General features: G+C 42.6%; 1 protein-coding gene across 5 annotated transcripts in view; it reads right to left on the bottom strand.

Moving 5' to 3' along the window:
- The window catches only part of LOC132890661 (nucleolar protein dao-5-like), an 88,695-nt gene that overhangs the window by 26,096 nt on the left and 44,886 nt on the right, over window positions 1-17,713 (bottom strand). For 3 of the 5 annotated variants that reach the window (XM_060927738.1, XM_060927756.1, XM_060927748.1), the window contains exons 10-21: window positions 17,494-17,574; window positions 17,362-17,424; window positions 13,996-14,046; window positions 13,839-13,913; window positions 11,867-11,917; window positions 11,710-11,784; window positions 11,332-11,412; window positions 7,844-7,894; window positions 7,690-7,764; window positions 3,951-4,010; window positions 1,792-1,842; window positions 1,635-1,709 (exon numbers count right to left, since the gene is read on the bottom strand). In XM_060927738.1, the coding sequence (XP_060783721.1) occupies window positions 1,635-1,709; window positions 1,792-1,842; window positions 3,951-4,010; window positions 7,690-7,764; window positions 7,844-7,894; window positions 11,332-11,412; window positions 11,710-11,784; window positions 11,867-11,917; window positions 13,839-13,913; window positions 13,996-14,046; window positions 17,362-17,424; window positions 17,494-17,574 (789 nt within the window). The remainder of the gene's footprint in view (window positions 1-1,634; window positions 1,710-1,791; window positions 1,843-3,950; window positions 4,011-7,689; window positions 7,765-7,843; window positions 7,895-11,331; window positions 11,413-11,709; window positions 11,785-11,866; window positions 11,918-13,838; window positions 13,914-13,995; window positions 14,047-17,361; window positions 17,425-17,493; window positions 17,575-17,713) is intronic. The other 2 variants (XM_060927765.1, XM_060927775.1) reach the window with 2 other exon arrangements.

The following is a 17,713-nucleotide window of genomic DNA, read 5'->3' as shown; positions in this document are numbered from 1 at the left end:
CTAGAGCAGTGATGTTTTGGGGCTGTCGCTGGGCAACACGGACTTTCAACTCCCTCCAAAGATTTTCTATGGGGTTGAGATCTGGAGACTGGCTAGGCCACTCCAGGACCTTGAAATGCTTCTTACGAAGCCACTCCTTCGTTGCCCGGGCGGTGTGTTTGGGATCATTGTCATGCTGAAAGACCCAGCCACGTTTCACCTTCAATGCCCTTGCTGATGGAAGGAGGTTTTCACTCAAAATCTCACGATACATGGCCCCATTCATTCTTTCCTTTACACGGATCAGTCGTCCTGGTCCCTTTGCAGAAAAACAGCCCCAAAGCATGATGTTTCCACCCCCATGCTTCACAGTAGGTATGGTGTTCTTTGGATGCAACTCGGCATTCTTTCTCCTCCAAACACGACAAGTTGAGTTTTTACCAAAAAGTTCTATTTTGGTTTCATCTGACCATATGACATTCTCCCAATCCTCTTCTGGATCATCCAAATGCTCTCTAGCAAACTTCAGACGGGCCTGGACATGTACTGGCTTAAGCAGGGGGACACGTCTGGCACTGCAGGATTTGAGTCCCTGGCGGCGTAGTGTGTTACTGATGGTAGCCTTTGTTACTTTGGTCCCAGCTCTCTGCAGGTCATTCACTAGGTCCCCCCGTGTGGTTCTGGGATTTTTGCTCACCGTTCTTGTGATCATTTTGACCCCACGGGGTGAGATCTTGCGTGGAGTCCCAGATCGAGGGAGATTATCGATGGTCTTGTATGTCTTCCATTTTCTAATAATTGCTCCCACAGTTGATTTCTTCACACCAAGCTGCTTACCTATTGCAGATTCAGTCTTCCCAGCCTGGTGCAGGTCTACAATTTTGTTTCTGGTGTCCTTTGACAGCTCTTTGGTCTTGGCCATAGTGGAGTTTGGAGTGTGACTGTTTGAGGTTGTGGACAGGTGTCTTTTATACTGATGACGAGTTCAAACAGGTGCCATTAATACAGGTAACGAGTGGAGGACAGAGGAGCCTCTTAAAGAAGTTGTTACAGGTCTGTGAGAGCCAGAAATCTTGCTTGTTTGTAGGTGACCAAATACTTATTTTACCAAGGAATTTACCAATTAATTAATTAAAAATCCTACAATGTGATTTCCTGGATTCTTTCCCCCCATTCTGTATCTCATAGTTGAAGTGTACCTATGATGAAAATTACAGGCCTCTCTCATCTTTTTAAGTGGGAGAACTTGCACAATTGGTGACTGACTAAATACTTTTTTGCTCCACTGTATAAGGAGGGAGAGAGCAGGGGACTGGAGCTCTCCCCAACCAGATGACTGATGTGTGTGCGCGTCTGAGTGTCTGGGAGAGTGTAACGCTGAAAAGTGTCGCAATAAAGAGTTTTTGGAAACTCAGTTCTGGCCTGCCGTACTTCTGTGCTCCACCCACCCACTCCAAGTTTCACAAATACATTTAAAAATGAAGATAAAAGTGTGAGTTTTAAAAAAAAAAAAAATCTGCAAACTTAAAATAAACTTGGAATAGAAACGGACTCCTGTCGGTTTCAGTTCCACTCTTAAGTGCACTTCTGATCAATGAAAAGCAGATGAAGAATGCGTTTTCTCCACTCTTCTGATGTACAGATGTTTCTCCTACCTGGCCATCAGCGCAGTTCTGAGCTGGTTTGGGAGATCGTCTGAAAAAGCCACTCAGCACTCCTCCTGACTTTTCCTGTAGGCGAGAAATGCATGCCATCAGACACGCAGCAGTGAGAACAAGAAAAAGAAGGGAAAGAAGTAAGGAACAGACTTACAGAAAGATCAGCACTGCTGCTGTGCGACTCTCCATCAACTGAGAGACTGTCCTGATTACAAAGAAAAAAAAACGCATTTGAAGACAACTAGTTTTAAGTTAAAAAGTCCGCAAATTCTGAATAAATGGAGAAGAGAATACAAATACCAGACTTCTCTGTAAGCAGTGAGTAAAAATGTACTGTATTGTGCCTCGAGGAGGCAGCAGAGAGCAGCCAGAAACAGAAGCCGCTATACCCCCCCTCCCATCGACAGCTCCATCATCTCCACCTCCCCTTCTCCCAAAAAAAAGTATACCTTTAAGTGTATTTTTTCTTGACTTTATGCAGATCCTTAAATCCTCCAACAATGACATTATGTCAGAGAATTTCTAGTCAAAGATACCTGGGAGGAACAGACCTCTCCATTTCACACCACCATGGAGCATATGCAACAGATACAAGAAGGGTTAACAAGGGGGCACCAATCATTTGCCAGCACATGCTTGAGGCCCAGGCCAAGCAAAGCAGAATCTACAACCACCCTGTCAAGCCCCAAGAATTTCAGCCAGGTGACCACATCCTTCTGCTGCTCCCATCTGCCAACAGCAAGTTCCTGGCATGCTTGCAAGGGCCCTTAACAGTGAAGAATTGCACACACCCCCAATCAACTACCATCTGTAGCAAACCAGTAAGTGAAAGTCTACTCGTGTGTTACGTCAAACTTCTAAAAACAATGGATAGAACCACTTCCGCCAATCTCAGCTTTGACCACTATCCTCACAAAACCTCCAAGGCACAACTTTGTCCAAGAGGGTAAAGACCTCACCACCAGACAGTGACAAGTACTGGGAGAACTGCTGGATCAGTTTGAGGACATCTTTTCAGCAGAACCAGGTCGGACCCACATGATCAAACACCTCAAAACCTCCCCCAGGTGGTGGTCAGACAGCCCTATCATATCCCAGAAGCATGCCATTGGGCTATAGAAGAAGAGGTAGCTTGAATGCTGCGAGATGGCTTGTTCGAAGAATCCACCAGCCCCCGGTCAAACCCCATCATGGCAGTGCCCAAGCTCAATGGAAATCAGTGTCTTCAGGAAGCTCAGTGAGATCTCAGACTTTGACAGCTAGCCTCTGCCCACAGTGGAGGAGCTGATTGACCACCTGCAGAGGACCCACTTCATCTCAACCTGACAAAAGGATACTGGCAGGTACCCTGATGCCAGAAGATCTGCCCAAAACTGCCTTCTCAACCACGTCCAGCCCCTGAAAGTACCAGGTCCTCCCCTTTGCCTCCCACGAGGCACTAGTGATGTTACAGCACTTCATGGACATTGTTCTATGCCTCCACCACGAGTTCGCTGCAGCATCTCAATGATGAAAAAAAATAAACTTGACTTGATGTCAGCATACACTCATCCATTTGGAGCGACCACCTGTACCAACTTAAAGCTGTCTTGGAGGAGCTGAGGAAGGCTGGGCTTACTGCCAACCCTCACAAATGCCACCAGGAGTTACTGAAACCTCAGGACAAGAAAAATTGAGGCAATTTGGGAATACCTCGATCCCACAACCAAAAAATTAGGTATGTGCTTTCCTAGGGCTGGCTGATTTACTCCTGCAGGTTTGTGCCCAAGGTCTCCTCTTTAGCCTCTCCCCTATCATGGCCCTATGTATTAAATTAGATTAATGTAAAAATAATTCAAAATAACTTTCAATTCTATAAGTCGCTCTGGAAGAAGTGGACACATCTGGTACAGCTGTTCTGCGCTACAGGAAGCCTTACAACTGGGTAGGTACTGTTCACCTCAAAGTGAGCAGTGTGCCCGTTAAACTCATCTGCTCATGAGGTGGTCATCACTGCATACATCACTGTTTTTCTTCCATTTGTAGTCCGTTATTGAGCGCTGGTCACTCAACATGCAGTTGAGGTCTAAACCACTTGGGTTCTTGTAGTTCACCAGGCTCCTCAGGTTCCGTGCAGCAGTCAGAGAAACCCAGTATATCTGTGTCTCTTCTGTGCCTCTGTGACCATCAAATATGCGACACACTTTCTATTGGTGTATTAATCTGTTCACCACACTATCAGACAGAGTGATTAAATGTAGCCATCCCCTCATCTTCCTTTCTGCTCTTCATATCTTCTCCTCATACTCATCTTTTTATGAAATGTTTAGTTACCTGACGTCCTTCATCTTCACCTTCTTTGACCTGCTGTTTGTTGACTGATGCACCAGAATCCTAGCCGGGAAAAAAAAGGAAAAAAAAAAAAAACAAGATTCATATTAGGAATCACACACTGTCATGTTCTACATGTTCACCCCCAAGCCAGCAGAGGGCAGCCTCCTTTCTTCCTGTGTTGTTGCACTTATTTCCTGTACTTGTGCACACCCGTGTTGTGTTTCTACTGATTACTTCCTATTTATAAATTCATTATTTTCCTTCCTTAGTTGCTGAGCATTTGCTATTGTAAGCAGTCTGCATCACTGCAGAGTTGTCCTTGTGTTGTTCGTTTATTGTTTAGATTGTGTTTGGTTCTTTTCAAGGTGATAAATGAGCGAGTGTTAGTGTAACAACTTTGAAGCAAGTTAAAGGTAGACTGCCTTTCAGATTTTTCAAGTTTAGGTCATAAAAAGGATTTTCCCTGACACCCAATTATTTTTGATTAGTGGATAGAAAGCTACTGAATTCGAATCACAGACTTCCAATTTTATTAGGTTTTTTTAAAAATAGAACAATTGATGAATTTAGGGCCATGTGGCCCCAAATTTTCCACTACTTTTTTCTTGCTTCAATTCAAGATACTACGTCATGCATCACGTCACGGGCGATTGCTCTAAGACAACGAGGGAGGCTCAGCCTCCTCTAAAAATGACGAACATCGTGTAGGATGACTTGTGCTAGGCTTATGTTATAGCCGACCTTATAACATTGCTATTTCAGATCCAGAATAATAGAAATATATGTGCTCAACCCAACTACAGTGCAAAATCATTCCGTTATAACTTTCCCCAGTTCGCCTAATGTGTGCGTGAGTTTTTCCCCCTCGTGACAGCGCGATGCAGCGCAGCCTCAGTGGATTGGGAGCTATGTGCTTGTCAATCTCAAAATGCAAGACGATTATTGGACAAATACTGCGAAAATGCCCGCCCACGGAGTCTCACGGACTCCCAGCCTCAGTGGACTTCAATGGCATTTGGGAGCTATGCGCTTTTCAATCTCAAAATGCAAGACGGTTATTGGACAAATACTGCGAAAATGCCCGCCCACGGACTCCGAGCCTCACATGGGAGGGACATGGCAGTTTCCGTGAGGAGACTGGTGATTGGTGAAAGCGGCCAGATATTTTCTTTGATTGACAGCTCGTTTGAACTATAGACAAGTAGCGGTACAGTGTTGCCAGATTGGGGGGTTTCCTGCCCAGTTGGGCGGTTTTAAGTGCATTTTGGTGGGTTTTGAACATATTTTGGGCTGGATAACGTCAGCAGTATCCGGCAACATCAGTTCAGTCTCATGCGGATTCGCAAGTGCTATGGTGTATTGTAAGAGATCAGCTTACATTTCGATTTCATTCATTACATACGGTTTCTACCAGCTTTTTTAGTTTGTATATATTTTCATTGTAAATAAAGTGTAAATATAGTGTTGTCAAGTTTGCTATCTTAGTTCCAGAAATTTCATTTATTTGAGTGACTGAACTTGAACTTGAGGGGGCTAGTCAGCTAGCAAGAAAGCTGCGCACGGATGCCAAGCATTGCTGATTTAATTTTGGCGAAGCCATTTGCCAGTCTTCCTTTCGAGGAAAAAATTAAAATTAAAGAGCAGGGTAGACCAACGCCTCAAATTGACTTGGTGAAAAAGGTAGGGAATAATACTCGTTCCTTTCAGCTCTCCTGGTACGAGAAAGTGAATTGGCTAACAGCAAGTGACCCACATCAACAACAGTAAATAGGCTACTTTAGTAATATGTCATGGATGGACCAAAAATATAGAATCTATTTAAAATGTTTATGCCGAGTATATTATATTGGAATATATGTTTTTCTGGATATGAATTAAACACAGCTACAATTTGGAAAACATTTTTAAACAAAAACACAGCCGAGGTCAATTTTTAAACAGCATGCCACAATTTTAAAATATAAAATGTTAAAATACCCCCCCCAACACCACCATCATGTATATTGGACAGTAGGCTAATGGGCCAAAAGAACCTGTTATTTCACAGTTTGTGACGCTGCCAACAATCAGCCAGATCAGAGGCAAGAGTATGGGCAAAATTGATGTGTTTTTTCTTTTAAAATCTGGAAATATCGTAACCGACCAGCCTCCCCTGTTTGAAAGACTACCAGCCACCACTGCATCACGTGGTGGGCTTTCCCCATTTGCGCAAGGCATTGTGGGGTACAAAATTAAAAACAGGAGGAGACAAACATGGAGGATGTGAGCGTGCGAATTAAATGTGAAAGAGCGATTACAGTAATGGAAAGTGAGAAGAAAAAGATATGTTGCGAAGGACCAAACTAATAAATACTAGCGATAGCGAGCACCTCGGTGTGATCAGCTGGTCGTTTAGCAACAGAATGATGTAACGGTCAATGCACAGTCAAGGTAAACCTGTAGATGGCAGTAATGCGACACTGGATGCCAGCTGCCGTAAAACCCAAAAGAAGAAGCAGGTAAACCTGCACATGCGCACATCGGACTTTGTCTGTCTGCTTGACTGCACGAAGCGAGCGATTTCATGCACATTATTTGCTTTAATCCCCTCAAATTAAATAACTTCCAAGCCACAGAATAACCTGTGCGTGGGTTTTTTTAAGATATTACAGAAATAAACATATCACAATGACCAAATTTCAGAGAGAACTAAATTTCACAGATTTTATGAAACCAAAAGGCCATATAGCTTTAAACAAGTTAAACTTTAAATCAAGTCAAGCAGTTGTGACTGAGGAACTGAAGAAACATTCAGTTCACCCCCCAAATGGTGGTCAGACAGCGCCCCTATTGTGTCCCAAAGGCATGCCACTGGGCTATAGAGGAAGAGGTAGCTAGAATGCTGCAAGTTGGCATATGCGAAGAGTCCACCAGCCCACTGTCAAGCCCCATTATGGCGGTGCCCAAGCTTGACAGAAGTCTGAGACGTTGCAATGACTTCGGGAAGCTCAGTGAGATCTCGGGCTTTGACAGATGCCCTCTGCCCATAGTGGATGAGCTGATCGACCACCTGCGGAGGGCCCGCTTCGTCTCAACCCGTGAACCGACAAAAGATACTGGCAGCTAGCCCTGATGCCAGAAGCTCGGCCCCAAACCACGTTCTCAACCACATCCAGCCGATAGCAGGACCAGGTCCTCCCCTTTGGCCTCCTTGGAGCACCAGCCATCTTACAATGCCTCATGGATATTGTTCTACTGGGCTCACTGCTAACCCTTACAAGTGCCACCTGGGGCTGACCACTGCACGGTACCTGGGATATTGCATTGGCCATGGGTTACTAAAACCCCAGGACAAGAAAATCGGAGGCAGTATGGGAGTACCTCTGGCCCATGACCTCTGTCACCTCTCCCCACTCAGACCCAACAAAAAAGGACACATGGAGAAAGTCCAGTGGACCAGAGCACATGTTCCATTCCCTGAAGAAGGCCCTCACTAATGCCCTGTCCTCTGTAACCCAGACTTCAACAAGCCGTTCATTGTCCACACAGAGATGAACTTGTGTGCTGTGCTCTCCCAGGACTTTGAGTCACATTTAAAGATAAAAGATTTAGTTAAAAAGCTAAAAAGCAAACAAACTTAAAAGAAACTGAGAATAGAAACTGAATTCTGTTGGTTTCTGTTCCACTCTTAAGTGCACTTCTGATCAGTGAAATGCAAGTGAAGAGTGCGTTTTCTCCACTCTTCTGATGTTTCTCCTACCTGCCCATCAGCACAGTTCCGAACTGGTTTGGGAGAGCGGCTGAAAAAGCCTTTCAGCACTCCTCCTGACTTTTCCTGTAGACGAGGAATGAATTCCATCAGACACGCAGCAGTGAGAACAAGAAAAAGAAGGGAAAGTAAGGAACCGACTTACAGGAAGATCAGCACTGCTGCTGTGCGACTCTCCATCAACTGAGAGGCTGTCCTGATTTAAAAAAAAAAGATAAAGATCAAACAATTTAAAAAGTCAGCAGATTCTGAATAAACTGAGAAGAGAATACAACTGCCAGGCTGCTCTGTAAACAGTGAATAAAAATGTACTGTATTGTGCAAGTAGACAGCCAGCTCGGTCTTTTGCAGTCAATAGAGGGAAGCAGAGAACATACAAACAGCTACTGCCACTTTGCGCCGCCCCCCCAAAAAAAAAAGTGTGTATACATATGCCATCTTTTTATTTACTTCATGCAAATCCTAAAATTACAATATTGTCAGAATTTCTGGTTAGAATTAATTTGTGTCAAATGACCATCAAAGAACCTGCTTCCTTCCTCCAAAATCCCATCCCTCACATCTACCATTGTTCTACACGCGTCTAAAGGTTAATACGTTAGATCATGGACAGTCCTCTCATTAAGAAGAGAGATATTCATTCATTCTCTGTTGTCAAGAATGTAAGTGATGTGTTGCAGGGTCACACCTGGTTGGCTTTAAAACTGTACCTGCACCGAAAACCAAACACAGGCTAGAAATGCTACATGTTTTGCTCAAATACATTTTGACTACCCTCTATTATCACACTGTATTGCATTAAAAAATGCTATAAAATCTTTTCCATTTCTGTTCCTGCTTACTTAAGGGCACAACCATATTACTATTGTTTTGGCCAGTGTCAAAGGTCAGCATAACGTAGAATTGTTGATAGGTTTCCTGTATCTTGATTGGCTCGCTGCTCCTGACACCGCGACATAGCCAGATGTACAAAACATTGTGGAAAAGTGCCAGAATGCAAAGCCTATGGTTGCAAAAAATTATTAACGTGATAAGGGAAAGCATTTTTTCTGTATTCCATTGCCAACAACCAAGCAAAATAAATGACTTGCTTAACAGTGGCTACACAACTTGGGAACAGGTCATATTTTTGAAACACTCTCCACTGGTGGAAATTCTGTTTGTGAGGACCGTTTTGAGTCCGATTGCTTTGAAAAGAATCTATAGGCCGAGTTCTTGGGCTACGCAGGTCACGTTAGATTCAAACCCTACTGTATGTTGTGCCACCAATATTCCAACACTGTCCACAGAAAAGGGATTTGGACCATGCAAGCCGATTAGCTAGAAGAAATTCGAGAAAGATTATAAACTATTGTGGCACATTGCATGTCTATACCTGTACACACTGAGTTTCTACATACAATAGGCTGCTGTACTGATTTGTGAGTTCTCCATCTGGTGCTGGCCCTCTCACATGCCTGGCTATCACGACCTGTATAAAGGTCATTTCCAGTGGAGGTTTGTGAGCAACATGCAGTACATTTCTTAACTGGGGTCATTTGTGAAACAATTAATTTACCAAATGCGGAGTCTCCTTTTTCCAAGGTTCATACAGATATCTGGTTTCTCTGCTATCCATACTGACAAAGATGATTCTTTTTCATCTGACTAAATCCAGGCTAACAAATGTTTACATCGGCTACACTTCCAGTACCTGGCTATCAACGACTTGACGTCACATCCTGGGCACCATACTGGTTACCCATGTGCAATAAAGCCTGATGTGCTTGAGGATTTTTAAGCACTTAAAGTTACTTATGATAGCAAATCAGGTGGCTGCACTTGTGTGCATTATTATAATTAGGACTTGTACGATCAATGTCAAATCACAGTTAAACGCTATACAGGTACCCTTTAAGATAACGATCCAAATCTTAAAATACTAGATAATTTATCTGTCTTATGAAACTAGCATGTTTGCTCCTGGCGTAAATGCCGACTTGATGTTGGCGACTAGCTGATGGGAAGTTCAGCTCTTTTCAGGGAGTGAGATCATTTGGCTCAGCTCACTAATACGAGCTGACTCTTTCAGCTCCCCAACGAATCGTTTCTCTCCGAAACCAGACATATTTGTGATAGCTTGACCACCGATTGTTCATAGTTGCCCACCCATCACATTCACTGGTTAATGAAATCGCACTTTTCCTTCTAATCAACAAAATGACATCATTTTGAATTGGTTTTTAAACATATTTGAAACAGAAATGTGTCACGTGTTTTCACAAATATGCATTCCTTAATATTTTGGTGCCTGTTGCATTTGCCGAAAATTCAGTTATATTTAGCGAGGTCATTAAGATCATTTTAAAATTCCAGATACTTTAAAGAAAGTTTTGTGCAGATGTTGAGAGAGAGAGGGAAAAAAAAAGGGGCTCTCATGAAGTCGGCGCTCAACATTCACCAAAGAGCCAACTCATTCACAAATGGCATCACTAAGCAGCACTAGGGTGTGTGGAGCGAGAGCACTCGCTGTCCGGTTTATTGGATAACAGGTATAAAGCACTGCACATTACAAGAATGCACTCAATAATTCATTCAAATCAAAGGTACATTAATAAATGGAGAAGGGGAAGTTAGAGTGGTGTCTTGCAGGCATGCTGTAGGAATTGCTTAGTGTGTTAACTGCATTTCAGAATCAGAACGTGACCAGCAGCCCATCAGGGACGATCACAACCTCCCCTCTGAGATTTGTTGACTGATGGTAGGCTACATTACGTTATGTTAACCTTAACTCAGGCCAGTAGTTCTGTTGGAGTTTCACATAGCAGCTTTTTACCAATTGTTAAGTGCAACTATGGCAAAACAAACCATCATCACTGGCCAGCTGATGTCACTCATGTTGGTTGTTTCTTGTAGGTGTGGCCTAGATCATGTATTTTTAGTTCCAATGAGAAACAGTAGGAGCTATATGGATTTAAAGCACTAACTAGTTAAACACAAAATTAGTAATCACTAATCAGCGTGATTTTTTTTTTAAATTTATGTGATATATGCATAACTTTGTATTCGCTACAGTCTCAGATTAGATTAGCAAAGTGAACTAACTCGCAAATCCAGTCACCAGAGACACCAATGATCTCTGCTACTTCCTTCCAAACTTCATTTTTCTTCATAATGTTTCCGGACACATTAGTGAGAGGTCATAGAAGACAGGAGGAGAATAAATCACGCTTATAAATAAATGGGAACTAACTGCAGGTAGGAACTAAAGTTGTGAACAGGGAGCTGAAGAAACGCTGCACCATGTGCCATAGGTTTCATCCAAGGACACATTAAAGCCAACTGTTTTGATTTGTTTCTTCTTTCCAGCATTATAGTGAATTTGGAATGGTACGCCGATGTCACTGAAATCGCAGCTCTGTTTCGCCCGCCCGCCCACACACACACACAGTTTTGTTTCTTGCTAGTGTGAACATGGCGCGAGAGAGAGCGTTGAAGAAACTGAGTAAATACTGTATCTGCTGCACCTGATTATGATCAGTGTCAGTTGGATTCACACTCAGATGGAGTGTGATGGAGTTTCTGAACTCCTGATGAATAGAAATCTGTAACATCACAATCTGTTTTTCATTGTTATACTGTAACACACTGTACCTCCTCACTGGGTCTTGGAGGGATGGAAGGGGTTTCATCTGCTCTCTCTTTCTTCTCTGTGATGTCTGAGCTCCCATCACCCTGAAACACAGACACGTGCGCGCATGTTCACAGAAGGGAAGAGAAAGGAACCGGTAGAGGATAATAATAAATAATAATAAAAAAAAATCACTTATTAAATTGAATATTCAATACATTTAAAAATGAAGATAAAATAGTGAGAGTTAAAAAAAATAAATCAGCAAACTTAAAATAAACTTGGAATAGAAACTGATTTCTGTTGGTTTCTGTTCCACTCTTAAGTGCACTTCAGATCAGTGAAAAGCAGATGAAGAGTGTGTTTTCTCCACTCTGCTGATGTACAGATGTTTCTCCTACCTGCCCATCAGCGCAGTTCTGAGCTGGTTTGGGAGAGCGTCTGAAAAAGCCACTCAGCACTCCTCCTGACTTTTCCTGTAGATGAGAAATGCATACCATCAGACACGCAGCAGTGAGAACAAGAAAAAGAAGGGAAAGAAGTAAGGAACAGACTTACAGAAAGATCAGCACTGCTGCTGTGCGACTCTCCATCAACTGAGAGACTGTCCTGATTACAAAGAAAAAAAAATGCATTTGAAGACAACAAGTTAAAAAGTCAGCAAATTCTGAATAAATGGAGAAGAGAATACAAACACCAGACTTCTCTGTAAGCAGTGAGTAAAAATGTACTGTATTGTGTCTCAAGGAGGCAGCAGAGAGCAGCCAGAAACAGAAGCCGCTATACCCCCCCCATCGACAGCTCCATCATCTCCACCTCCCCTTCTCCCAAAAAAAAAAGTATACCTTTAAGTATATTTTTTCTTTACTTTATGCAGATCCTTAAATCCTCCAGCAATGACATTATGTCAGAGAATTTCTAGTCAAAGATACCTGGGAGGAACAGACCTCTCCATTTCACACCACCATGGAGCACATGCAACAGATACAGGAGGGGGTTAACAAGGGGGCACCAATCATCTGCCAGCACATGCTTGAGGCCCAGGCCAAGCAAAGCAGAATCTACAACCACCCTGTCAAGCCCCAAGAATTTCAGCCAGGTGACCACATCCTTCTGCTGCTCCCATCTGCCAACAGCAAGTTCCTGGCACGCTCGCAAGAGCCCTTAACAGTGAAGAATTGCACACACCCCCAATCAACTACCATCTGTAGCAAACCAGTAAGTGAAAGTCTACTCACGAGTGTTACGTCAAACTTCTAAAAACAATGGATAGAACCACTTTCGCCAATCTCAGCTTTGACCACTATCCTCACAAAACCTCCAAGGCACACCCTTGTCCAAGAGGGTAAAGACCTCACCACCAGACAGTGACAAGTACTGGGAGAACTGCTGGATCAGTTTGAGGACATCTTTTCAGCAGAACCAGGTCGGAGCCACATGATCAAACACCTCAAAACCTCCCCCAGGTGGTGGTCAGACAGCGCCCCTATCGTATCCCAGAAGCATGCCATTGGGCTATAGAGGAAGAGGTAGCTTAAATGCTGTGAGATGGCTTGTTCGAAGAATCCACCAGCCCCCGGTCAAACCCCATCGTGGCAGTGCCCAAGCTCAATAGAAATCAGTGTCTTCAGGAAGCTCAGTGAGATCTCAGACTTTGACAATTACCCTCTGCCCACAGTGGAGAAGCTGATTGACCACCTGCAGAGGACCCACTTCATCTCAACCTGACAAAAGGATACTGGCAGGTACCCTGATGCCAGAAGTTCTGCCCAAAACTGCCTTCTCAACCACATCCAGCCCCTGAAAGTACCGGGCCCTCCCCTTTGCGTTCCACGAGGCACTAGTGATGTTACATCACTTCATGGACATTGTTCTATGCCTCCACCGTGAGTTCGCTGCAGCATCTCAATGATGAAAAAAATAAACTTGACTTGATGTCATCATACACTCATCCATTGGGAGCGACCACCTGTACCAACTTAAAGCTGTCTTGGAGGAGCTGAGGAAGGCTGGGCTTACTGCCAACCCTCACAAATGCCACCAGGAGTTACTGAAACCTCAGGACAAGAAAAATTGAGGAAGTTTGGGAATACCTCGATCCCACAACCAAAAAATTAGGTATGTGCTTTCCTAGGGCTGGCTGATTACTCCTGCAGGTTTGTGCCCAAGGTCTCCTCTTTAGCCCCTCCCCTATCAGACCAAACGAAAAAGGACACCCAGAGAAAGTACAGCAGACCACTGAAGCACAGCACATGTGCCAGGCCGTGAAGAAGACCGTTGACAAGTTGTTCATTGTCCACACAGACTCATCAGAGACAGGCATAGGTGCTGTGCTCTCCAAGTCTTTGAGGCATGTTTTAAAAGTAAAAATAAAAGAGGTTTCATTAAAAAAAGTCAACAAACTTAAAATAAACAGAATAGAAATGGAATTCTGTTTGTTTCAGTTCCACTCAAGTGCCCTTCTGATCAGTGAAATGCAGGCTAAAAGGGTGTTTTCTCCACTCTGCTGATGTACAGATGTTTCTCCTACCTGGCCATCAGTGCAGTTCTGAGCTGGTTTGGGAGAACGTCTGAAAAAGCCTTTCAGCACTCCTCCTGACTTTTCCTGTAAAAGAGGAACGAATGCCATCAGACACACAGGAGTGAGAACAAGAAAAAGAAGGGAAAGAAGTAAGGAACAGACTTACAGAAAGATCAGCATTGCTGCTGTGTGCCTCTCCATCAACCGAGAGACTGTCCTGATAAAAAAATATATATATGTCAGCAAATTATGAATAAACCTAGAAGAGAATACAATTGTCAAGCCGCTCTGTAAACAGTGAGGAAACATACTGCATTGTGTAAGTGGACAGCTGGCTTGATTTTGTCTCATCACTAGAGGGAGGTAGAGAGCAACCAGAAACAGAAGCAGCTATGCCCCTCCCCCAAATAAATAGATAAAAATTTTAAATTAAAAAAAAAAAAAATTGGCAGATCCATCATCTCCACCTCCCCTTCCACCAAAAAAGTATATGTGGTATTTTTTCCCTTTACTTTCTGCAAATCCTAAACTCCTCCACCAATGACAATTTTATGTCAGCTAATTTCTGTTTATGATTAAATTGTGTCAAATAACCATCATGCAATTTGCCTCCTTCCTGCAGAATCCCATCCATCATGTCTCCCATCCCTCCACACACATCTAAAAGTTAATGCATTCGATCATGGACAGTCCCTTCATTAAAAAGAGACATACGTTCTTGACCACAAAAAATGAATGAAAGTGTGGTATTGCAGGGTCACACCTGGGCAGCTTTAAGAATAACGATCCAGATGATCCTAAAATACTAGATAGTTTCATGAGATGGATATCCTAAATTAGCGTGTTTGCTCCTGGCATAAATGCCGACTTGATGTTGGCAACTAGCTGGTGGGAATTTCGGCTCTTTTTATGGAGTCAGATCATTTGGCTCAGCTCACTAATAAAAGCTGACTCTTTTGACTCCCCAGTGAATCTTTTCTCTCAGAAACCAGACATATTTGTGATATTTTAACCACTGATCGTTCATACTTGCCTACCCATCATAGTTAGTCATTAATAAAATTGCACTTTTCCTTTTAAATCAACAAAATGACATTTTGGATTTTTTTTAAATATATTTTTAAAACAGCAATGTGTAGCAGGTGTTTTCACAAATACACATTCTTTAATTTTTTGCTGCCTGTTGCATTTGCTGAAAATTCAATTATATTTAGCGAAGTAATTACAACCCCGATTCCAAAAAAGTTGGGACAAAGTACAAATTGTAAATAAAAACGGAATGCAATAATTTACAAATCTCAAAAACTGATATTGTATTCACAATAGAACATAGACAACATATCAAATGTCGAAAGTGAGACATCTTGAAATTTCATGCCAAATATTGGCTCATTTGAAATTTCATGACAGCAACACATCTCAAAAAAGTTGGGACAGGGGCAATAAGAGGCTGGAAAAGTTAAAGGCACAAAAAAGGAACAGCTGGAGGACCAAATTGCAACTCATTAGGTCAATTGGCAATAGGTCATTAACATGAATGGGTATAAAAAGAGCATCTTGGAGTGGCAGCGGCTCTCAGAAGTAAAGATGGGAAGAGGATCACCAATCCCCCTAATTCTGCGCCGACAAATAGTGGAGCAATATCAGAAAGGAGTTCGACAGTGTAAAATTGCAAAGAGTTTGAACATATCATCATCTACAGTGCATAATATCATCAAAAGATTCAGAGAATCTGGAAGAATCTCTGTGCGTAAGGGTCAAGGCCGGAAAACCATACCGGGTGCCCGTGATCTTCGGGCCCTTAGACGGCACTGCATCACATACAGGCATGCTTCTGTATTGGAAATCACAAAATGGGCTCAGGAATATTTCCAGAGAACATTATCTGTGAACACAATTCACCGTGCCATCCGCCGTTGCCAGCTAAAACTCCATATTTCAAAGAAGAAGCCGTATCTAAACAGGATCCAGAAGCGCAGACGTCTTCTCTGGGCCAAGGCTCATTTAAAATGGACTGTGGCAAAGTGGAAAACTGTTCTGTGGTCAGACGAATCAAAATTTGAAGTTCTTTATGGAAATCAGGGACGCCGTGTCATTCGGACTAAAGAGGAGAAGGACGACCCGAGTTGTTATCGGCGCTCAGTTCAGAAGCCTGCATCTCTGATGGTATGGGGTTGCATTAGTGCGTGTGGCATGGGCAGCTTACACATCTGGAAAGACCCCATCAATGCTGAAAGGTATATCCAGGTTCTAGAGCAACATATGCTCCCATCCAGACGACATCTCTTTCAGGGAAGACCTTGCATTTTCCAACATGACAATGCCAAACCACATACTGCATCAATTACAGCATCATGGCTGCGTAGAAGAAGGGTCCGGGTACTGAACTAGCCAGCCTGCAGTCCAGATCTTTCACCCATAGGAAACATTTGGCGCATCATAAAATGGAAGATAGGACAAAAAAGACCTAAGACAGTTGAGCAACTAGAATCCTACATTACACAAGAATGGGTTAACATTCCTATCCCTAAACTTGAGCAACTTGTCTCCTCAGTCCCCAGACGTTTACAGACTGTTGTAAAGAGAAAAGGGGATGTCTCACAGTGGTAAACATGGCCTTGTCCCAACTTTTTTGAAATGTGTTGTTGTCATGAAATTTAAAATCACCTAATTTTTCTCTTTAAATGATACATTTTCTCAGTTTAAACATTTGATATGTCCTCCATGTTCTATTCTGAATAAAATATGGAATTTTGAAACTTCCACATCATTGCATTCCGTTTTTATTTACAATTTGTACTTTGTCCCAACTTTTTTGGAATCGGGGTTGTATTAAGTTCATTTAAAAATTCTAGCTACTTTAATGAAAGTTTTGTGCAGATGTGTATCAGTTTAAAAAAAATGCTCTCAAACGACTTGCATCTCAACGTTCGACAAAAAAAGAGCAGACTTGCTCACAAATGATGCATCACTAAGCAGCGCTATGGTGTGTGAAAGCACTATTTAATTTTAGTTAAATGTACTAATCAAAGTGAAAATAGTTTTATTTATATTCCATGTTCGATTTTGTACTAGCTTCATTCTCAAATTAGATTAGCAAAGTAAGCTAACTACTAGATACATACAGTCACCAGAGACATCAATGAGCTTTGCTACTTCCTTCCAAACTTCATTTTTGTTCATAATGTCTCCAGACACATTTAGTGAGAGGTCGTAGAAGACAGAAGGAGATTAACATCACGCTTCTAAATAAATGGGAACTAACTGCAGGTAGGAACTGAAGTTGTGAGCAGGGAGCTGAAGAAACGTCACACCACATGCGCCATAGGTTTCATCCAAGGACACGTTAAAGCTGTTTTGATTGGTTTCTTCTTTCCAGCATTATAGTGAATTTGGAATGGTACGCCGAGGTCACTGAAATCACAGCGCTGTTTCGCCCGCACACACAGGAAACGTTGCTTTATCTCTTGCTAGTGTGAACGGAACACAGAGAGAGAGATTGATGAAGAGACTGAGTAAATCTCTGCCGTACCTGATTATGATCCGTGTCCGTTGGATTCACACTCAGACGGTATGTGATGGAGTTTCTGAGCTCCTGATGAACAGAAAAACTGATGAACATCACAATCTCTGTTTTTCATAGTTATACTGTAACACACTGTACCTCCTCACTGGGTCTTGGAGGGACAGGAGGGGTTTCATCTGCTTGGTTTTTCTTCTCTGTAATGTCTGAGCTCCCATCACCCTGAACAAAAAACAACAAAAAACCCCACACACATTATTCACAGGTAGAGAATAATGATGAGAATAATAAGAATAAATTACTTATTAAATACATTTAAAAACAGGCAAAATAGTGTCTCATCTCATTATCTGTAGCCGCT

This window comes from Neoarius graeffei, chromosome 1 (genome assembly GCF_027579695.1).
Source record: "Neoarius graeffei isolate fNeoGra1 chromosome 1, fNeoGra1.pri, whole genome shotgun sequence".
Lineage (NCBI taxonomy): Eukaryota > Metazoa > Chordata > Actinopteri > Siluriformes > Ariidae > Neoarius > Neoarius graeffei.
This window is presented reverse-complemented; position numbering and strand designations above follow the sequence as displayed.